At 37.4% G+C, this 23,536-nt stretch overlaps 1 protein-coding gene across 1 annotated transcript in view; it reads right to left on the minus strand.

Moving 5' to 3' along the window:
• Positions 1 to 651: 651 nt before the first annotated feature.
• KNDC1 (kinase non-catalytic C-lobe domain containing 1) overlaps positions 652 to 23,536 on the minus strand; it is a 105,502-nt gene continuing 82,617 nt past the window's right edge. The window contains exons 18-30 of the mRNA XM_067552911.1: positions 20,554 to 20,647; positions 20,347 to 20,444; positions 19,832 to 20,043; positions 17,234 to 17,347; positions 16,315 to 16,462; positions 15,867 to 16,037; positions 9,637 to 9,849; positions 9,225 to 9,307; positions 8,108 to 8,258; positions 5,857 to 5,979; positions 5,678 to 5,737; positions 3,886 to 4,043; positions 652 to 3,653 (exon numbers count right to left, since the gene is read on the minus strand). Coding sequence (XP_067409012.1) covers positions 3,422 to 3,653; positions 3,886 to 4,043; positions 5,678 to 5,737; positions 5,857 to 5,979; positions 8,108 to 8,258; positions 9,225 to 9,307; positions 9,637 to 9,849; positions 15,867 to 16,037; positions 16,315 to 16,462; positions 17,234 to 17,347; positions 19,832 to 20,043; positions 20,347 to 20,444; positions 20,554 to 20,647 — 1,857 coding nt within the window. The 3' untranslated portion in view covers positions 652 to 3,421. The remainder of the gene's footprint in view (positions 3,654 to 3,885; positions 4,044 to 5,677; positions 5,738 to 5,856; positions 5,980 to 8,107; positions 8,259 to 9,224; positions 9,308 to 9,636; positions 9,850 to 15,866; positions 16,038 to 16,314; positions 16,463 to 17,233; positions 17,348 to 19,831; positions 20,044 to 20,346; positions 20,445 to 20,553; positions 20,648 to 23,536) is intronic.

Genomic DNA, 23,536 nt, shown 5'->3' on the forward strand with positions numbered 1-23,536 from the left:
CCTCCCTGGCCAGTTAACTTAGCCTTAGGTAGGGCCAGATTCTACCAATAGCACAGCACAGGGTGACTGTGCAACACTGGAGGGTTTGGTCCTATATATTTTGGTAAAAGAGCCATTAATATCTTTTGGGGGTGAACTTTAGGAGTATATTGTTTTCTCTTAGCATGCAACATATGGTAGAGAATTTTAACGAGAGTTGACAATCTGCAATTTTAAAGGCTTTGGCTTTATTTAATCTCAGTGGGGATGGACACATGTAACTCCTCAGGGATTGGGATGGGACTGTAGGATACCTTAAGCAAACTTCTCATTGATATCAGTGAGTTTTGCCCGAGTAAGGAGTGTAGAATTTATTCCTTGCACAGGACATTCAAATTCCACTTTCAGTTACACAGGTGCAATTCCTATTGAAGTGAAGAGAGTTCACATGTCAATGGAAACTGTACCACATAACAGAGAAAACTTTGCCTCATTCCATCCTACAAATCAATCATGCATTTGTATCAACAAGAAGCAATGCAATTAAATTAAACTTGGCTAGAAACACCATTATTTAAAAAACTCTGTCACACAACGTAGTGGCAATTTGTTTATAGTAATGCTCAAAAGTGAAAACAGAATTGTTCCCTGTGAAACAATGATTTTCAGCAATTATTTACATTAAATATTTTATTTTTAATTTTGGGATGATATCTTTATTAAATATAAAATCTGAAGTTTAATATTTGATTGCCAAGAACATAGCTTTCCATCATATAAAAGTACTGCAAGAGTAATTCTATACATTTATAGCAATACAAAGGCTAACATACTAAAGCAATACAATAGAACCCCAGAGTTACGAACTGACCAGTCAACCACACACCGCATTTGGAACCAGAAGTACACAATCAGGCAGCTGCACAGAAAAAAACCCCACCAGCAAATACAGTACAGTACTGAGTTAAACATAAACTACTAAAAAAATAAAAGGAAAGAAGCATTTTTCTTCTGTATGGCGTGTTTCAAAGCTGTATTAAGTTAATGTTCAGTTGTAAACTTCTGAAAGAACCATAACGTTTTTTGTTCAGAGTTATGAACATTTCAGAGTTACAAACAACCTCCATTCCCCCAAGGTGTTCGTAATTCTGAGGTTCTACTGCATATAGAAGGCATAAAATGCATTTTCAATGCTTGAAGAGTATCAGTCATTTTCCTGGAACAAGCACAATATTTCCTTGGTGTAGTAGTCAATTTAAGTACAGATAAAGGTTTTAACTGAAATATTAGCTTGGTCACACAGGTGCAGAGCACACTTCATCTTTTAAAACTTTAAATGCTAAATAAATACAAAAAATTGTACAATAGTCTGACTGACCATAAAATAACCACTGGTTGTACAGAAATGCATTGATTAAAACTGTTTGAGCCCTTAACATTGGTAGAGCTTAAGTTATTTTATGGACTACTGTCTTGCTCTGGCAAGATGTAGCTTTTAAGTGGACCGTAGCTTTTTGATTGAGAAAAAGCCAACAACTAATGATAATTAAGAACATAAGTAAATATAGATAATATATTTTTAAAAGATTTACGTCTGGCAATCCTGTGTCATTGCCATCTTTCTTCATATACTGTAATAATGTAAGAATACTTTAAATTACAGTACTTTGTATATTGCAACTGTATTATATGAACACAATCAAAAGATAGCAACAAATTTTACTTCTTTAGCTGTGATTCAGGATATTAAAAATTATGAGTCATAAATATGAGATAGCACAGGGATACACAGAATTGCTTCGTAATAGCAAAGATTGATACAAAAATTCCCTGACCACAGACAGAGTTCTGCTCTTAATTACACTAGTAAGAGAGCACAAATTTGGCCTTGTGTTGAGAATACATCACAGTGTGAAGAAATAATTGTAGCAGTTAATGTAACAAACCAGTGTACCTGTTTTTGACTGGGGAAGAAGGGAGCAGAAAGTCGACGATCATATATTGCCAATGGATTGGGATCTTTTTCTCTTAACATTGGACACGAACCACAACTTAACACAGGCACATGCATTTTCTGTTGAATACTTTACAAACTCAACTGCAACAGTAGAAATTAATGTACAATTTGCAAAACACTACAAGTGTGTATCTCCCAATTTTTTTTTTATTAGTAAGCCATTTTCTTCTAAAGCTAAAAATCTTAAGCTCTTCTAAACAATAGGAAGTAAATGTCATTACAATCAGCATGAACAGAAGAACACTGCAATTACAAGAACATTTCCAGGCAGTCAATTCATACCTGGGGTTTCAACAGGATGCTTTTCCTTTTTGAAACAGTTCTGACACCACCACTTTATGATCTGAGAGTTGTGTTTTACTATTTGTTTATTTTGGCTGTTTTTCATAACATGAAGACCCCCCACCCCTCTGAAAACAATTTAAAACATATTTGTCTGTATCTTGTGGATAAGGTTAAGATCTTAGAGATTTTGCATAAGCCTGGGGTACCTTAATGCACTTTCCAGCTATAGCACCACATTTCATTGCAAGTCAGAGTGTTTTATAAGCACAACTCACTGTAAAAACATTATAAATACCAAAGTTTGGCACGATGCAATTGCAAATTTGATGCAAAGTTATTTTGTATTATCATACTGCTGAACATGACAATACTAGAAAAGAAACCCCAGGACAAGGCATATTCGTGTTCATGTGAACTCTCATACAAATTTTACAACTAATACTTATAACAACTGGAGACAAAGCAAGCAAGCCTTAAAAAAAATGACTTCATCAGGCCATGAAGGTAGAAGCAGTTCAACACAATAGTAAAATGTTATTCAGATCTAAGTTTTCTATGGAGATACAGAAATACTGCACTGTGTATTTTTAATGCCCTTCAGCCAGCCTTTTTACTTATTCTATCTGGATGTCCAATGGGAAGATGCTCTATCAAGAATGACATTCATAATTTAAAACTAAGACAAAAGCAAAACCCATAAAAAAATGTAACGTTGGCAGAGGATCTATATCCATGAAGATCAAATACATAGTGACAGGATACAAATGTACAGTGCTTACATAAAAATATATTCAATGTTTTGTCAATAATAATCTGAATTTTCATAAGCCAAAAACAGCACAGAAAGTTGAAACATTAACTTCTTTACACAATACTTCTCTTCAGACAACATCTACGGACTATTCTTTCATACTAGAGATTAGTCATCCTTTTTTCCCTTTGCTTAGCGCTAGGATTTTTCATAAGCTTGCATTTTATGATCCTGTGATAAGAAATACATCTATTGCAGATAGAGCTACTGTTTTAAAACTAATTTCACTTGTGTCTTTGCTTGGGAATTGGTACAGGAGTTGAAGTCATTTTTATCCACAGTTTTATAGTCTGGAGTTAGAATTAAACAAGCAGGTAAAATGTAAACAATTATTGAAATGTTGCCTTCATTCTGCGCAATGTAGCCTGAATTTTTCGGGAATGTTTTTCAGCTGGTATCTGATGGAAGTTGGCACAGTTGTCAGCTGCTAAAGCAGAAATGTCTGCATCATTAAAATGAGCTATTCTTTGTTTGAGGTAAGACTGGAACTTGAGATCTGGAGTAAATGTATAGGGATTTTCTTGAAATGCATGAACCTGGCTCACAACTTTTGCAATGTTTCTTTAAAGAAAATATGGAGAAAAACATTAGTCAGCCTTAGTGCTGATAATAAAACATTGAATTTCCTTTTAAAGATACAGAGCATCTATTTCTACAGTATTCGTCTAATAAGTTGTCAAAATGACAAATGTTTTAAACTGCCAAAAGTGCACTGATGTGTTACTACTTATAACTCGCTAAATGATATTCCATATAAAAAGACAAGTGACATATGTATAATTAAAATAATTACCTAAGTTTAGTCCATTTATGAGCTCCATTTGTCATAGTAAATCCTCCAGTTTCAAGCTGTTGGACATGCATGGCCAGAACACGGGCTGATGGAATTGTAGGGAGCGTTTTGAATCTCTCTCCTTCCATCAAACACAAACTGTCACTTTTTAAAAAGACCTAATATAATTTACACAAGGAAAGCCCATGATAAATGTCAGAGCAGGCTTCATAAAGTCTCTGTTGTATGTATTTAGCAAATATTTTTGTTTTTTTCATGTACAGAATAGAAATTAAAACAGATGAAAGAGATAATGCATTTGATCAACCTGATGGCAGTTCAATTAAGGTAGACTAGAGCATGGAACAAAGATACTTTAATTAGAAGGTAGCCTACATGGAGTTCTTAATAAAGATTTCTTAATTTACAACCAAAATGTTATCGTTGGAATCACAGAATGCACCTTAAGAGCTAAGCAAACTCAGTTTCATAGTTACATAAAAGTTAGTGATGAAGTGTTATGACAATTACTGAGAAATGTTGTTTGAGATTTTCAAATGTTACTAGGGGATACAGCCATATAACTCCCTTTGAAATTAATAGGAGCTGTGTGTCAACCTTGTAGCTGGCTCTGAAAATCTCCACCATTGTTTTCAGTCATTCAAAGTAGAGTTTTAAGAAATACTAGTTTGAAAGTGTTAACATCTAACTTTTGGTATGTGTCATCTTTAAAAAGATGCAATGCCTTGCATCAAAAGCCTAATTAGCAATCTAATTAACATGCCATTGAGCACCTCACATTTTTCAGAGGTGACCATCAAGTGGCGATAAGACAGCCTTAGCAACACTTAGATTCTACAGATGTCCTGGTTATGTAACTGCGGATGTGTTGCTAGAGATGTCTGATAATCTCCTACTAGAAATGGAGCAAGATAAGATGTCTGAGATGATTTTATTAGCACTACCAGCAGTCGGGGTAGTGCTGACAATTGAGGTATTGCTGATTCCTTGTTAGGTAAATAGACTGGCCTCTGTTTTGGGCAAAAAGTCCCAGGGGCTATTTGGTAGGACTCTGAATTAAGCATCCCTGCCTTTGCATTTCTCTCCCTTGGCAGTCAGCTTGTTCTGAGAGATCTTGCATACTGCAAGGCTAAATTTATGTAGTTTTATTTTGGTTTTGTCGGATACATTTTTAAGAATATAAAAAGCCCAAATTATGGTCAGAAAAGTCACTGTTAAAACGGCAGCCTTCCCATACAAAACATTTGCTCCCTGTGTGCATTTGATCATAAGCTGCTGATTTATTTACTAAAATAAATGGTTAATGTATGTGGTTGAAAAATAGGACAGAATTCTGCATAAGTTTTGGCATTCAAAAGCATCTGCCTTCTTATGTTTTGCAATGGTTTATTTTTCCTTTTTTTTTTTTTTTTTTGGGGGGGGGGGGAGGAGGAGGGAAAGGAAATTGAAGAAAAAGAAGTCTTTTCACACACACAAAAACCTCCCCAAGAGTTTTCTTCTTGACTTCTTACCTCTGTAGCATCAACAACTATGGGAGAGTGAACTGGATTCTGTTCTGCCCTATCACCAAGATAATTGTTAATTAAGTGATAGTTGCACATTAAGGTCTGGCAATTAGATGCCAGCCAAAAAAAAAATGCAGCTTGACTTTCAGAGCCCAGGTTGGCATAGTGGTTGTAGCAGGAGGAAAATCCCAAATAGTAAACTGTAAAGTATTTTGGCTTCAATCTTGCAAAGAGCACCAAGGAAGTGTCACATGACAAGTATTTCACATGAGAGACTCATACTGTACCTCAACAGCCTTGAGTTCTTCCATTATTTCAGATATTTTTGAAGGTAAAATTTTCCAAGCCTTAAAAAAGTAAATAAAATATTTGATACCTTTCAGATTAATCTTGGTACTGGAACACACTTACTTTTGCTAAAACAAAATAAATATAGGGGGAAAAAAGTCCAAAAGTCCTCACTTACTGGTAACTGTCGTACTATAAGATTTTCCAACCCTCTTAAGATTTGCATTGCGGTAGCAAAATTTCTTTGTTCATAGCAAGATTTTGCTATAAGGAGAAATTTTGATAGTAAATTCACCTGCAACTGAAAAAAATAAAGTTAAATATTAAAATGTACCATAGCACGTTGATCCATGACAAGAGCTCCTAGGCACTATGGTAATACAAATAATAAATAGCAATTGTCTGGAGCTAACACACATAACATAATATATGTTTGGGAGTCATCACATGAAGCCAATTGCTATGAAGAAACTTAAGCTGGATACCATTTTATTTCCATTTGAGGACATAGTCTTAGGGCCAAATTGCAACTCTACTGCCAGTAAAACTCTTGATCCTAAAACTCTTAAGTAGTTGGGAAGACATTATTAATCCTAATGAGGCAAAAGGAAAGAAACTGTTGGGAGCAAGTGAGGGATTAAATGAAAATCATTCATTTAAATGTGTTCAAGTGTGGTACCACTTGTAAAACCGGCACTTTAAAAGTTTGCAAAATAAGTTGACTTTGTCACATTCTGATTGGCTAAATTACAATAACTGAATACTACTGTACTGAAAATTGAAAGAGGATGTAGAGAACTGTATATTCTGGCAGCCATATTCTGAGAAATTACCCCATCTCAGGCTTTGTTTTCAAAAGCAGCAAAAATTGCTCTCCAATTTTGATTGATTGTTTTTGATTACCAATTAACAGTCATACGTATGTTTCTGAGAAGTCCTTTAGACAAACAAGTAAACAAACAAAAACATCAGTAACAGTTAAAAGGAAATTCAATTTGAGGGTTTGGTGACCAACCACACATATGCTCTTAAGGTTAATGAAGCCATCAAAACTCCACAATAAAGTTATTATAATGAGTTCTGTATGCACAAATATTCTGACTGAACACAGAGAAATATGAGGTAATTACTCACCTGTCGTTGTTTTTTGAAGGTACCCATTTTAATGGATTACCACTTTGGGGTGGATTTGCAGACCTTGATTTGCATTCAAAGCACATTACACACTGCCCCTACTGAGGTATCACTGCTCATCTCTCTTCAAGTGGGAAGAGAAAATACTCCCATGATAGCCAAATAAAAGACAGAACAAAAATCTTCTGTTCAGAACAGAAGTAAGAGGGTGAGTGGTAATTCATTGAGATAATAGCTTCAGAAAACCAACAAATAAGCAACTGGCTCTTCTCTGAAGATATTATCTTCATGATTCTTACTCATGGAGACTTCTGCCCCAGGGAGGTCTCTAATATAAAAAAAGAAAAGAAATCTTGTGCACAGACATGTTTACTAAATGTATGATGACTGCTTGGATTTGGATTAGACTGGTTTTATCTGCACGGGCAGATTCAGTTCCAGGTCTACGATCATGGTCAGAAAAGAATTGACCATCTGAGCACTGGGAGCAACCTAAGTACTTCTTGCACTGCCAGCAGTGATGCTCTTTGCTTGGCCTAAAGACTTAGTTCCCAAATCCTATGCTCGAAGTCTGTTGTCACCATTCATTTTTATACAAGAGTTGTTACAAACACCGAACACTTATTTCTGTTGACTTTGTCATGAATAAATCAGAAAACATGCTATTGATAAGTTAATGGAGAGATTTCTCATGAAGACATTCAGAATGTATATAATAATGCACATAATGACTTCATGTTTTAATGAATATCAAGCTCTATTTTTTTCTTGAGGAAAGTATTTACTTCAGTTGATCTTAAAAGATAGCATCTGTGTATTGGATTTCTGACTAGCTAACTGATGCTACTGGCAAACCTACCACCAAACACATTATTCAACAAATATCTACAAAGCAGACTAGAAGTGTGAGAAAAATGAAGTTAGAAGAGCAAGAAAAATATGTTTTGTTTTAGGATTTGTTACTTGGGCTAAAACAGCAGCAGAACTGCAGCACTCAAAGTCTCTCAAAGTTCTAGTTAGAAAGTCCTTCATTGTAAGAAGTCCATTTCAATAGCAGAAAGTCTGCTTTCTCATGGTAAATGAATTCTTATCTTCTATTAAGTCTTTAACCCCACCACCAGATCAGATCCAAAACACTAAGCAGATCTGCCAGCAACAATACAACAAACTGTTGCCAACACACTGGTAGGCACATTTCAGGCTTTTGTGTATGTTTGCTATATAGAAACAGTAAACAATAGCAAATAATTGACAACTTCCTTTAATTTAACAACCAAATAAAAATAATAGCAAACCTTGGAAGTATGACTTGTAACAATTTCAGCAGCAACCCAGGTGCTGACATTGTCTGCATTTCTTAAAAGCTGTAAGAGGTACTTGTCTTGTATGCAATTAGGCAGAAAGAGGTTACAGACTTTAAGTGACAGCGATTCAGTGGAAAAGCCTCTGTGAAACAGAAACATATAGGGAATTTAGACATTGCAGCTACAACGTGAAGGAAGAGAGACATTAAAATTCTAACAATTTTAAAAAGAACGCTGTAGTGATAATATGTTTAGCTACAATATTGATTAATACATTTTATGTTAATTTCTCTTCTCTGTGCAGACTTTATAATCACAATACCAACACACACCGTATACACATCTGTAGATGGGGCTACTTTAAAAAACAAAAATCACAGTTTTGCAACTAGAGCAATTTGTTTCATTAGACTAACAATAACAAAGCATTTCTCATATCATGAAAATGGCCAAAGGGCCATACTCATCAAAAAGTTAGTCTGGCTTTTATTTTGTGGAAGCCACACACACAAAAAGTGAGATTCTAAGGACATACAGAGTCCTGTCTGGGCTACAACACAGCAGGCGCCAGATGGCGTTTTTACTGGACAGTCCAATTAAGATGAATTAATACAAAACAAGTATGATGAAGATTGTGTGTGAACTGGTGATAATGTTAAGATTTATTCTGGATTAGAACTGGGCAAGTAATGAAAAACTTTAAAAACTGCGATATCTCTATATGTTTGCAAATACTTATGAATTATTTAACGAGCATTACAAGATAAAATTCTATCTATTACTTGCCCATCTGTGGGGATGTAAATATAACAATTTACCTGAAAAAAAATCACAGTATTTTTCAAAAACATATTCAGCAAATATTTTTGACGTGCTCTACTCTGGATTTCAAAGTCACCTTGACAACATGGCCTAAAGAAAATGTTTTGGTCTGATGGCCCTCATTTTACAAGTCATCCGAAGGACAAAATTCTATATAGAAAGAAAATTCACGTGAGGAATAACGGAAAGACAACAAAGAGTCTCCATTTTCTTTGTCCCTGTATGCATAAGGTGTGATACAAAAATCAATACTGCATAAGCAGGACAGGAAAGGTAACCAACTTACTTTTGGACAGTGGCACATTTATCTTTGACGCCAAGTGCTCTTGAATTTAGGAAATGTACTGGATGGCATTTATGGAACATTTCCTACATAGACAAAAATTTAAAATGAACACATTATTACATCTGGCAGTTATTTTAGGTATCACAAGAAATACTTTTTCTTCCTCTCTGTTCTCTTCCCCCTTCCCTAAATTTATCAGGAGAAACCATTACCTGCAGAATTACATTACCAGAACTCCTGATACTAGGGACTTTCCAGACATGGCTGGGACATGGGTAGAGAATTGGGATATTTTAATCCATAGGCGTTGTGAACCACAAAACAAATAGCAAGCAACATATGGGGGTAGGCAAGGGAGGGAAGGAAGGAGGGGTGATTTGCTCTCATTCTCAATAGAACCCAGTCTTTTTACCTGTTGTAACAGTGTCAGTTGACAGCAAAGCTCTTGTGCACTATATTCAGTTAAGAGAGGTCCTCCTTCACCTGCTTTTGCATAGGAGCCACAGAATTCTTCTGTAGAACTGTAATAGCACGGTTTTGGTAAAGCTGATGACACAGTGTATGGTCTTTCTTTCTGATGATGTGTAATAAGGCCATTTCCTTTGGAGAGTTTCCAGTTAAAGCGCTGTACAAAAAAGGTAGTTTATTCCAGCTGTCATTTTTCTAAAGCCTACATTATAGTTCCTCTCAATATAACTTACTTAGGGCATATCTGTACTACAAACTTTTGCCAAAGCAAGTTACGTCGGCATAAAGCCCCCCCAGTTAGTATATTCCTTGTGTGCAGGCATATTTAGATCCTTGCATCAGTGCTGCACATACTCACCAGGAGTGCTTGCGTTAGTGAACCATACTGTGCATCATCAGTAGGTATCCCAGTGTGCAACTCACCACCATCCAGTGCCCTGTGTTTTGGGAAGTTTAAGCAATGCATGGTGTGGCAGAAATAAGTAATGCAGGGGTGACTGGGAGCAAGGGGTCAACTTCCCAGCATGCAATGCTATCCATCCCATAATGTCATCTATATTTCATAATTTTTGCATCTTTTTAAAAAATCCACATGGTCCTCATCACTGTCCGCCATCTGACAGAAGCATGGAGCCTGCACTATTGTCATGAGTGTTGCAAGCACAGGACCAATGATCCTCCAGTATTTGCAGAGCTGCAAGAACCACTGAATCGGCTGGGAACAGCATGATTTTGGGGATGACCGATTGCTGTGGGACAATTCCAGGTTGACAGTGGTGTTCATGGAACATCTGCAGATAGTGGAGTGTCACTTCTGGGCCTGAGAAATGAATTCTGACTGGTGGGATGACATTGTAATGCAGGTTTCGGATGACAAGAATCTTTAAGATCACAAGACTGTTCAGAAAGCTGCAAACAGGGGCTTTCTTTCCTGACTGGTGGATAGCGATGTTGAAATGCCAATAGCGTTCCTGGGGGACCTAGCCTGCCCCTTGCTCATGAAGCTGTATGCTGGTCACCTCGACAGCACCAAGGAAATATTCTACAGGCTCAGCAGGTGCAGAATGACAGTTGAATGTACGTTTGGTCGACTGAAGGGACCCTGGTGTTGTTTACTCACAAGATGGGATCTCAGTGAAAAAAAATCCCCAAAATTATAGCTGCCTGCTGTGCCCTGCATAACTGTGAGGCCAAGTGGGGAAGTTGAAACTAGGGGCTAGTTTGCTGAGTGAGAACAGCTAGAGACAAGGGTTATTAGAAGAGATCAAGGCCGAACTATACGGCTCAGGGAGGCTTTGAAAGAGCACTTTAACAAGTTGAGCCACAGTAATCTATTGTGGTATACTGTGCTCTCCTGGCCTCACTGTTTTGAGGCCTATTAGGAATTGTGTGGTGCTTGGTGTACATCTATGAATACAGCACCTGTTAATTTTTTGGTGCTTGCTGTACATGTATGATTATTACACTGTGATTGTCACTGATCCTATGAGTTCTCTCACATTATGCAACAAGTCAGTTGGTGCTTTCAGTACCGATAGGCATTCTGCAGCATGTGTTGGGAACTAATAAAGATTAATTATCTTCCAGACAATAGAATTTTATTGAGTAAGGAAAACACTACAAAAAAAATTCTGTGCACATTAAAAGCAGATACATTAAACACTTAATAAATGTATGGAACAGAGCTTAAAAAGGGAAAAGAACATTAATGTTATTTTAGCTATACATACAGCAACCTTGGCACTCAGAGGTCAGCGTATGTGAAGCTGTGGTTGTCCTTAATGTGTGGAGTGGTAGGGGTAGGGACTCAACCCTGATGCCACATGGAATGTTGAGGGGCTGTAGGGAAGTACTATAATGGAGTTCTCCATGAAATGCAAAAGGAGGTGGGCCTGTGATTGTTGAACTTGTAGGTCCCAAAGAGTCTGCGGCATCTGTTTGCTGCTGGAGAAGCCCCATTATGTCCTGCTGCATCTCCCACACCTTTTCCTGCTGGGACTTTCTCCTGTCTGCTCTTTCCTTCTTCGTATAGTCTGCAATATTCACCCTTCAGGCCCTCTGCTCACAGTCTGATGCAGCCCTGACTTGGATCTCATTGAACATGTTGTCCTGAGTCCTCTTCTTTCTCCTCGTTATCTGGCTCAGGTGTTCCATGGCTATGGAGAGGGCACCCTGCAATGCCGCAATGGAGCAACTACAGATAAAACACACATTGTCATATAGTAACAACAGAAAGCGAAAGTGAAGGTTCAGAACTCCCTTCCCTTGCTCCCCATAAGTTTTAAACAAGCCCTGCTTACTGACACTTCTTCTTGGGAGTGCTTGTGTACGGTACCACTCACAGCACCAGCCCTGTTGAGTATGGCCAGCCAGGAGTGAGGGAAATGAGGAGGGAATTGCTTGGTTGCACGAAACCATGAGTTGCATGACTACAGGGCAAGGGCCATGAATGCAGACACCATTTTCCACAGGCGGTGGTGATTTTAGCTGAGATCTCATTCCTGAGGGTGACAAAGGCACAGAGAGCACAGCTGCTGCTGGCATCCCGAAGCTGCCCGGGCCTGTATGCTGCTAGCCTGCTTACTGCAATGGTGCCTGACGAAGTTATCGCTGACTGGCATGGGAAGGTGTCCTATTGCAGAGGAAGACGTAGGGCTGCCATCCCTAGAAAAATCAACAGCTGTGTCCTGCTCAGTTGGGGGCACAATCAATGTAATAGGAAATACATTTACACACTTACCCAAGGTTCCTTCCCCTGCATTGAGCTCACTCATGCTAGACTGCCAGGGCTGACTGGACTGTAACAGAGTCTCAAACAGGTCCAAGCTGGAAGTATTTACAGTGGTGTGTGGCGTGTGGCATGGTGGTGGGGTCTCCGCCAAGTATGGCATGCAGTTCTTTGTAAAAGCAGCAGGTCTGTGGCTTGACACTGGATCAATTGTTGGCCTCCCTGGTCTTCTGATATGCCTGCTGCATTTCCTTCACTTTCACACAGCACTGCTGCTGATCTCGGTCATACCCTTTCTTCTGCATCCCCTGTGCAATCTGCTCATAGATGTCCACATTTCCATGTCTGGGCCGAAGCTGCGCACCCCCACAGCCTCTTCTCTCCACAATCCCAGAAGATTCAGTATCTCCTGTCAACTCCAGGCTGGAGCACGTCTGGAGCAAATAGCTGGCATGTTCGGCTGGGCAGTTGCACACAAAAATGGAGAGCTGCTAGGTGTGCTTGCCAAGCCGGGCAATCAGGAAGAGGCATTTAAAAAACGTGAGGGGGATTAAAGAGGGTGGGAAGGTGGAGCTTCTGATCTCCCTGATCCCTAGACAGTGGAATTCACAACTGTGAACAGAGCAGTCAGTGTCAGGTATTGGGGGGCAGCTGCTGGAGGACTGTTGGGGTCAACATAGGTAAGGCAGTGTTTACACTTGCGCTGTGTTTACCTCAGTACATAAACCACGGTTCAACATGACTCAGGAAGAAGGTGATACTGCATTGCCATAATGGGGCATTTACATTGGTGGGAGATGAATTTAAGTGTAAACACATGCAAAACTAGGTCAATACAAGGTAGCTCAGATCAACCAAACTTTGTAGCTTAGGCCAGGCTTGAGTATTATACAAAAGAGACCTATGTGAACCCAAAAGCTTTTGTAGTTGGTCTTCAAGGTTAGTCCCATAAAAGTTACATTAAACTGGTTTCTTCCTTTTGCTTTGGTTGGCTAATATAACATGTCCAGCCAATCAGTTCTATGCACTAAGTTGCTAGAATTCAATGAAGCTGTATTTTTTAAAAACTATCAGAGCATTATTTAAACTAGCACATTCTTAAAGCCTATTTATAAAATGTCTTAGTGCTCTCTACAGTTCAATAGTTTATATTGATATTCATCTTTCTTACTGTTTTTGCCTGGATTGGGTGATTCATTGCAAGTCTTATCCAGAAAATAAAATCTAAAGAGGAACATTGCTGCATCATGCTAAGATTTACAGTGGTTAAATATAGTATGCCTAGTGTATTCAGTACAGCTATTGCTTGACTATAAAAAGCACATAATTTTGTCCACAAAAGTTTCACACTAAATTACTGCTATGAAATGTTCATGCTATTTGTTCCCTAAAATATCTTTGCTACCCTACCACTTCAGTGCCCGAGGATATAAACATTTGACATTCCAAGAAATGCATCACATGATTGACCAACTTATACAGGGCTACTGTTGCCAGTGATAAGGTAACGATGTAATTTAAAATTAGCTGTAATTTGTACTAAATAATTTTTCTGGTCTTTTAGACTATAGAATTCTTCTCTTGAACTTAATTCATTTAAGGAGAAATGGAATGAATTTAAGACCCAGATTTAGGCTACCATAACACTGAAAACTGGTAAAGGAGAATACATTCCATAGACTTTGATTTTTTTTTTTTTTTTAAATAATAACCTCTGTCCCTTACCACATGCTGTCCAGGCTGCCAAGCTATTGGTTGGAGAGAGGAGAGAATGCCTAATTTATGTTAGGGCCTGCTGTGACATTTAACAGCCAGTAATATAAACAAACCTAATTCTTTAGTGTGCATGCACAGAGCTTTGACAAAGTAGGTACATAAACAAGAAAACTAAACCTATAGACTTATTTATTTATTTTTAGGTAGCCTAAAAAAGTTAAAGAGACACACACACACACCCACACACGGAGGTTTATTTTGTCCTATGATGGATTCAGCTTCTGCATTGCTTTTGGGAACTCTCATTTCTTCTTCATTCACACACTTTGTGTCTCCACTAGGACTCAATCTTTCACTTCCTCCTTTTCTCCCTCTATACATTCTGAGAAACATTATTCATTCTCATAGGTTGAGTTCTCTCCTCTGCATGGATAACTTCCAAATTATGCCTGCATCCAGACTTCTCACTAACTAGCTGTGAATTTGTGCCTCTGGCATCTTCACCTCAAAACGGTCCAAATCAAACCTTGTGTCAGGGCGTACATCTCCAGTGGCCTTCATGGAGCTGTACCCACTTACAGTTTTGGACCTTTAGACATACTGTATGTCCCTTATGTTTAAAATGGACTGCATGGATAGATCTTCACCATGTCACTGTCAACAGTATTTTTCTTGTTTCTGTGTTGCTGTCCTCACCCTCATCCTAAACTCCTGCTTTCCCTTTTTTGTCTCTTATGCATTTTTTTTGCTCCCCGCCCACTTTTGGTATCTTGAGTTCTTTCCCTTCATCATGAACTTCATTGCCATGATATTAGTTCAGTCTCTAGTTACATAATGACTTGACAACTATAACTGCCTGCTCTGTAGCCTTGTACATTTCCATTTCTTTTCCTCCTCCCAGTACAACCAAAAGATCCACTTCTTTTCCCACTTTATCCAAGTCTCCCTTCCTCTTTTTTTCATGCACCATCTTTGCTATTAGACCATTTAGTGTCATTTCCATAGAGCTCTGTTGATTTAACCCCTATTAAATTCATTAGGATTTTTGCATAAGGGTAGTAACATTATTCTGTAAACTCATCGTGGTCGGGATCCTGTTATCCAACTAGCACATTTGATCTATGAAGCACTTTGGACTCTTTCTTGTGAGGAAGCCTTCTTTTTTCAAGCAAAGTCTATTGGATTCTCAGGACTCTGAGGTTACTTTGTACGAGCTGATGTCCTCTAACTCTGATTTATGTAAGTCAGTAGTGTAACAGGAAGGTGCAGTAAAGTTACAAGTTTTGAAATTCCATAGGCAAAAAGCACTTTCTCTTGTTCATTTTAATTTTTTTTATATAGGTTATTTACAATAGTAGCAACTTTCTTAAGGGAAAATATTCTTTCAGCAATTATGAGACAAAATGGAACAGAAGTAAACATTTTACTGCCTCTAAAATTAGTATGACTACAGCAAATTATTACTGAATCAGCTTAATGGGAGAAGGGGGACCTCGCTGGCCTAAAACAAGCTCTGTATTTATTAAGCTAATGAGCATGTTCTTAAGTTCACCCCTGAATTCAGCAAATCACTTAAGCACATGCTAAGCTTTAAGTCAATGGGACTTAAGCACATATATAAAAGCTTTGCTGAATTAGGGCCTAAAGCATTACATTCAATATTCCTTTATTTTTGCAAGAGAAATATACAAGACAGCACTCTATATAAAGTAAATTAAAAAACGACATGCCTTTTGGGATACATCTTCAGAGAGCTTTTTGCACAATGAGTGTAAAGATTTTGTATCATCCTCTTCCTCCTCCTTCAAGACATAGCACTGGAAAGCATTGCCACATTTCCTGCCAGTAACATTTTCAAGCAATGCCAGCAAATGTTCACCATAGCCATTTAATGGAGCGATCTAAATGAAAAGTAGTTTTAGTAAGAAATTCTATGGATTTTTCATCACGAGATTAATAATGAAGTAAAGAGCATTTATATTTTTATTTATAAGAAAATTCACACCTGTTTTTTAACTTGTTTATTTTATAACAAAAAAGCGTCACTAGGCATAATTTTTTCACACTAATTTTACTTAGAATAACATGGGTCCTAATAATACTGTTCTCTCATATACCATAACTACATTTAATTTAATTGACATTTTACTTAAAGCTTCTACCAAAATAACGAGTTACCTTGGAAGAAACGAAGTCTTGTAGTGTGCACAAAAGATCAGTTTTTATTGTAAAGTCTACACTGTAACAGTCTTCAATCCAAGCCTGCAGAATGTAGAAACTGCGGTTGTATATTTTGGTAAGCAGGGAGGTGGGATCCACATTTGCACTAGTAACAGGAGAAAGGCAATGAGTGCACTGAAATTGTCATATTAGTCTAATCTTAAAAAGGAGGTTGAGAAAAGTACAAGTATTTGCTGCTAGCTGTATTACTTAAAAAAAACAAAACCAAAAACAACAACAAAAACCCAAACACCACCACACACACGAAGTCTCCCTTTCTCTGGCATTTATACCTCTAGAGAAACAAAAGTTTCATTTATAAAAATGGCCCAATACTCAGCTACTTACAGAGGTAAAATGCCCACTGAAGTCAATAATAGTCCAGAGTGGAAGCAGGAAGAGAGCATATTGTCCAATACAGAACGTATTCTATTTTCACTGTGTTCCACTCTTAGGTCTGGTCTATACCTAACACTTAGGTCAAACTACCTAAATCACACAGAGCTATGAAAATTTCTGTGCTCTGTGCAATGTAGTTAGGTTGACCTATCCCACATTGCAGATGCAGCTTGGTTGATGCAAGATTTTTTTCATTGACCTAGTTACCATCTCTGGAGGGGATGGATTTACTATACTGATGGAAAAACTGCTTCTGTTGATGTAGAAAGTATTTACACTATAGTAGCGTAGCTGCTGTGCTGTAGCTGTGCACGTAGCGCATGTAGTGCAGACATTCCTTTAATCACAAGAAAATCTTTTTAAAAAAGTAATCTAAAATTCATCTCAATTAGGTGCTTCTTTTTAGAAATACTTCTTACACATTGGGTAGGAAAGTCTCTAGTACTTTAATAGTTTTGTTCACAGAAAGTTACTGTACCTGGATAAAGTGCTGCTGATTCTATCAAGAAGAAACTTTAGCAATTCTTCTTGTGTGCAGAAATAACGAAATGTGTAGAGGAACTGCTGTACATAACCTTCTAAAAATGCATTTCTGTGGGATACAAGAAAAAAACTTCAGACAAGCAATAATACAGTTCTTGTATTATAGCATAGCAACAAAAAAACTTACTACTAGAGCATGTTGAAAGTCTGAATTCCCATTCCATGGAAAACTCTGAAGTTAAAAAAAATGGTTCCATTTTGGAATAAAAAAGAAAATTTGGAACTTCCCCTGGAATGAGAATTCCAAACGTTTAATTTTGAAAAGTCAAAACAATTAGTTTAGAAAATTTCCAAATTCATCATCTCAATTTCAACATTCCTATTTTTAAATTTAATTATGTAATATTATCCATCTTGTGTTTTTGAACAATTAAAAACAGCTGCTATTCTAATTAATACTGAGAGAGATCTTATTTACTTGTTCAAAATATTGATCTTATTTGTTTGATGCAGTCAGGCTTCTGGAGAGGCAGCAAGCAGGTGAACTGGCAACAAACCAGGCAGGTTTCCAGTGGAATCCTGCATGGGACTCATCAGCATTTTAATGTGGAACATTTCACCTCTGTCAAAACAACAGTTTGTTATGGAACTGTTCTGGAAAATTTCCACCTTGCTCTAGTTACAACTGAAATATTCTTATTCTTCATATGTTTATTTGTTAAGAACCAGTAACTTAAATTCCTGAACTTCTCATTTCTTTCTTTATTAAAAAGATTAGCTCCTTTTTTTGTTAAAATATTACACATGCACCATGGCTAGAAACAAACACCGGAAACAATATGCTGGACAATGCTACCAAAATCAGCTAACAATCAGTGAGAGAAGTTGATGAAATGAGCAAATATATTGATATTCATACCGATAATTTTATCCAGTGCTGGAGAGGAAGATGGTGATAGTTCCTACCTCTTATATAGCACTTTTCACTCATAAATCACAAAAGCATTTCACAAAAAGAGATATGCACCATTATTCTCATTTTACAGATGGGAAAAAGGAGACAGAAATGAAGTGACTTGCCCAAGGTCATAAACAAATAGTTAGTGGAACTATGAATGAAACCCAGGTTTCTCAAGTCCCAGTCTAGTGCCATATCCATTGGACTATGATGCTTCTGATAGTTTTCAGGATCCAAGACATTAGTTTGCATACCATCATGACCGTCCATCTGCTCAAACACTACAGCGGCAAAAATGGCACAGCTATGCTGCTGTAGCATAGATGCTTCTTACATCAGTGAAAGGGGTATTTCCATCAATGTGGTCAATCCACCTCTGCGAGAGGTGGTAGCTAGTCAGTCTAGCTGCTGTGTCTACAGCAGGGGTCAGGTCGATCTAACTACGTCACACAAAGTGAAAATTTTTTTCACAGCCCTGAGTGATGTGGCTTCCTTGATCTAATTTTTAGGCGCAAACCAGGCCTCAGATCCAAATCTAGTCCCCTAATTCAAGTACCGGGCTGAGTGCCAGAGAGAAGTGAGAGGGGAAGAATCATATTGCCCCCTCCACCTATCTAATCACATCTCTCTGCTACTGTAGCCCTCACCACACAGAATGGGAGGACAGGATTGTCTGGCTGCATTGCCTTTTTTGTATGGCAAAGCCTTCTCTATTTTATGATGTCACATTTCCTCATCACTGTATCTTTAGCAGAAACAAAGTCAAAGGATATTTTAGAACATTTTCATTTCATAGTTACTTTTCTAGCGCTAGGCCAGATCCTCAGCTCCCCTTCTGATTGGGCAAGGCAGGTGGAAAACTTCACTGTGTGGCACCTGGGGGATGTTCTTTGCATAAGAGAATCCTCGGGTGGCACAAGAGTAGTGGAGTCAGCTCTGTGGCAGCTACTCCCAGCCCTCCCAACACAGAGCACATAGGCACAGCTAGCTGAGCTCCAGTAATTGTGAGTTAATGGACCATTACCTCCACGCTGTTGCTGCTAAGGTAACTTAGAATAGCCTTGCTCTCAGCTGTCTCAGGATCAAAGGTTAGAGGCCAACTGTGTCCCCACTCAGGTCCTGCGATGGGCACATCTCAGTCAGACCCATCAATTGAGCCTTTAAAGAGGAGCCTATATATTTCTGATTCTATATCCAAAACAGAGATTACTGAATAAATGGCGATCACATGAGATGCCACTGTACCCATGTGCCACCACAAAGCTGTGATCCAATGGAAATGGTCAGAACTGGAACCTCATGGTAAATACAGAACAGTTTTGGTTTACTGGGATTTTTGGGGGTTTTATTTTGTTTTTTTAAAAATAATGTATTTATTTTAGCATTTAACCAGATCCATATTTCATGACCAAGCCCATTACCACCTGGTTTCTTTTTTTTGCCATTTGGATACTGATGACTGCAATGAAATAGTATTTCTATGTACTGTTAAGTTAATACAAGAAAAGGAGTATTATGTAATGCTGACAAACTACATTTATGGAAGCTAGATTTGTATCAATTCTGTATTTTTAAACTGAATTGTTATGTTTTTTTCCCCTCCTGTAAATTAGGGACTTGTAGAATACACCCTACCTGGAATATAGATATGCCATTAACCCAAGAGGAGTCCCAGCTTGTGGAATCCTTGATCTGCTTTGATTATTATATTGGCGTTTCTTCATATTATAGAAAACGAGCAATGACGACACATCCAAAGGGCTGACATCCAACACTTCAGTTCTTGTAATGTTAACTACTATAGGAAGTGCACATGATTCCACTCCCCACTGCTCTGCATACATGATCTGTGTTGAGAAGAATCAAAGCAATACAAAGGAAATCATGACTGAAAAATGACGACAATGAAAAATTGGAGGAAAATGAAGTCGATTCAACTTAAAGCCACAATCACATTTAAAGCCATTCTTTTTAACAAGACTAGTTAATGGGTACTTGCATTTCAGTCATTCTTTTAAATTTGTTATAAAATCATGACTTTTGTTTAACACCATCAAAATTTCGTATATTGACTTGGGCACCCAGTTACACAATTATAGCCACCTGTATAATAAACAAATAAAAATAAAGTGAAATCAGAGTTGACTTGCCTGTAGATACTTCTTCACCAACTCAAGAAATTGCACCTTGGATTTCATTTCTTGTAGCTGTTCCCTCAATTTGGGCAACATAGTTTTAACCTCAGAACCTTAAGATGTAAAATACATTTAGCACAAAAGCACATTTTGATACAGTTGCAAGACTCATGAAATGACTTCAGATGAATCCCTTCACTAGCATGTCAGAAGTAATTTTACCTCTGTTTCTTCTCTCTTTCTGCAACAGCTTCTGGTAGAATTTTATAGTTTTCCTGTAATTTTTTGTCTCAATCATTAGTAGTTGTTCAAGTTCCTATCAAAAAAGGAAAACATTCTGATCTGAATGTTAAGTTATGCCACTGGACAGTTCTGAGATGCAATTATATTAAATAAAAATGTTGGTTCTTACAATACACAAAAGCAAGAATATCCAATAGATAGGAACAAGAAATTCATCCAAAAATAGTAACTCATATCTTTGCTAGAAGAGAAAGTTACACCACACCTAATTGTACTTTTGTACAAAGAGAGCTGATGTAAAATTAAAACTGAGTATTTAAAAGCCAAAGACCACCGCTTATGCTGATGACCAATACTGTCTCATTGTTTACTCATACTCCTCCGTCAGTCTGTATCCATTTGTTGTCTCTTGCCTTATACTTAGATTGTAAGCTCTTCGGGGCAGGGACCGTCTTATTGTTTTAAACAGCACTCTGTTTTGTACAGGGGTCCTAGTCCATGAATAGGGTTCTTAGGCCCTAAAGCAATACAAATAGTAGATAATAAACACACTTAAAAAATTATATGGCTGCATTCAGCCTTTCAATATGTAGGAACACTGCTCACTAAAAGCCAATGGAAGCTGAATCCATTCATGCCAGGTCTAAGTTTTGTTCAAGTTGTTTAGAATATTTTTAAAACAAAGACATAGTTCAATCTATAAACTTGTATGCATCATGCAAATTCTTTAAAATAGCCAACTTATGTAATACCACTGAAAAGTCTCTAGGTGGTGACACTGATGTTCAATTTGTGGTTCACTTAAAACCAGTATATAAGATTTTACAGTGGTCAAATGCTGTACCTGCAGTGGTATTTACAGAAAGGTGTACTGGGTTTCTACTTCAATACAATTCTTCGCCTAATGATTTGTGATGTTGCATTCTTCCTTGTGCTCAAACAATAAACACACTAGCCTCTAAATTAATTTTTTACACACCATTATATTGTAAACACCCACAATTCCATCAAGGTCAATGAAACAAAGATATATGGCTTAACCTGAACAAAACTATTTATATGCTGTAATGCGAGATGTATTTATGATCTTCATTTCCATGGACATGATGTGTTAATTTCACTATGACTTTAAAGAAAATGTTGAGAGGACATTTAATTTTTCCTATACGTTTTATGCAAAATGTGCTCCGTGATTAAGAACATGGGCCAGACCTCTAAAACTAGATTTACTGGCCATATAGGGCTTTCTTCCTGAGTGGGGTAATGGTCGCTAAGCCACGCAACCTGTCCCATGTAATGGGCATGTCACAGACAAGGGAACATGACTCAATGACTGCTGTTCTCCAGCTGTTCCCTAGCTGGTATAATGGCTCTTACCATTACCAGCTGATATAAAGCATCTGCAAAGCTCCTCTGAATTAAGCCAAATGGTATCTGGATTGGGGAAAGTGCAGAAGTGGCACCACCCAAAGGCTCTGCACCACACACAGCTTTGCCAAACCAACAAGTGGGACCCATATATTTTAGTATAAGACATTTGCTTGCTTTTTGTTTTCAGTTTGTAAACTGTTCAGATAACACCCAATCCAATCCCAGTTAAGTAAATGGAAAGACTCCCACTGACTTCACCACCATAATATAGGCCAGGATCCAAATCCTACTGAAGTCAGTGGAAGGCTTTTCTTTCCTTAGGAGTCACTGGACTTTGGATCAGGCCCAAACTACGGCAATGAGTATGGTATTAGAGTCCTAGATCGATATGCTAACTGAACAGAGACATTAAAGGGGGTTCTTGAAAAACTCCATGTTGTCCTCTTATAATGATAGGAATATCTCAGATTATTAATGAAACATGACAGCTTTGCATTCTCCTACAAAATGAAAGAACACAACTGAGAATAGCAATTTTATCAGCGCGTGTGTTACAGTTTACTTTTTAAAAAAGGACTAGGACAAATAAATTTGTTTAACCTAAAATAATTAACACACAGTGGGTTTCTCTTTAAGATGCTATCTTACATTTCAAAAGTGGAGTATTTAGAGAAAATGCTATGGTAAGTACATAAATTTAATTTAAATGTTTAATAAAAACAACACATTGGTAAGATACAGCATTTCTAAGAATACAATAACCTGTATTCTTCTTGGGGTGAAAAAAATCGCTATAGTTTAATTCAATAAAAGTGCCTAATAGATTAAAGTAAGGACCATATTCTTTTGTTTAACTAATCCTTGAAACAAGAGATTCCTTCGGGCTATTATTTTTCAGATTCCTGAGAGTGACGCTAAATTGCAAGTGCACTAATCCTGCTGTTCTTGAAATGATGTATTTGAATTTAAGCACATAATTCAGAAGCCATTCAAAATCAGAAGCAGAAGGTTTTGAAGCCAAGGCGTGCCCCAAAGGACTATACTATTAACCACTTGACCTCTCCTAATAGGGCATTATGTGCTTCAGGAAGAGAATGTTAGTTTGACTTAGAGGACTCAAACTACTGAAACTATACTTACATTGTCAGGGCATAGCTACAAGGATATCCGAAATTCTTCATGCTACCAGGGGACAATGAAACACTAGAAAGCTCTTTAGAATAACATGAGGAAGAACACAATACATACATTTTCCATACTGTCTAGAACTGTTTTATAAATGAATAAAAATGTGTCATTTAATTCTTATACATTAAGTATAAATATATTCATGTTTCTTCAAAAAATAGACTTTTGCAAGCCTGATATCTTTCACTGTGTGCAAAGATCCTCTTCTTGTATTTGAGAAGAACTTCAAAGCAGTAAGAGGAAAAGTAGCAGAATGTATTAACCATTAACCATTATGTAAAATACATGCAAGTTAAACAGAATCCTTGAAGAGTTCCAGAGGTTTTGTTGGACTTTACACTCTGCAAATTTATCAACAAAAAATATCTACCATACTAAGGCCAAATCTACACTATAAACTTAT

Source organism: Emydura macquarii, unplaced genomic scaffold (assembly GCF_026122565.2).
Source record: "Emydura macquarii macquarii isolate MOO-44397 ecotype Brisbane River unplaced genomic scaffold, CSIRO-AGI_Emac_v2 contig_1390, whole genome shotgun sequence".
NCBI classification, from domain to species: domain Eukaryota; kingdom Metazoa; phylum Chordata; order Testudines; family Chelidae; genus Emydura; species Emydura macquarii.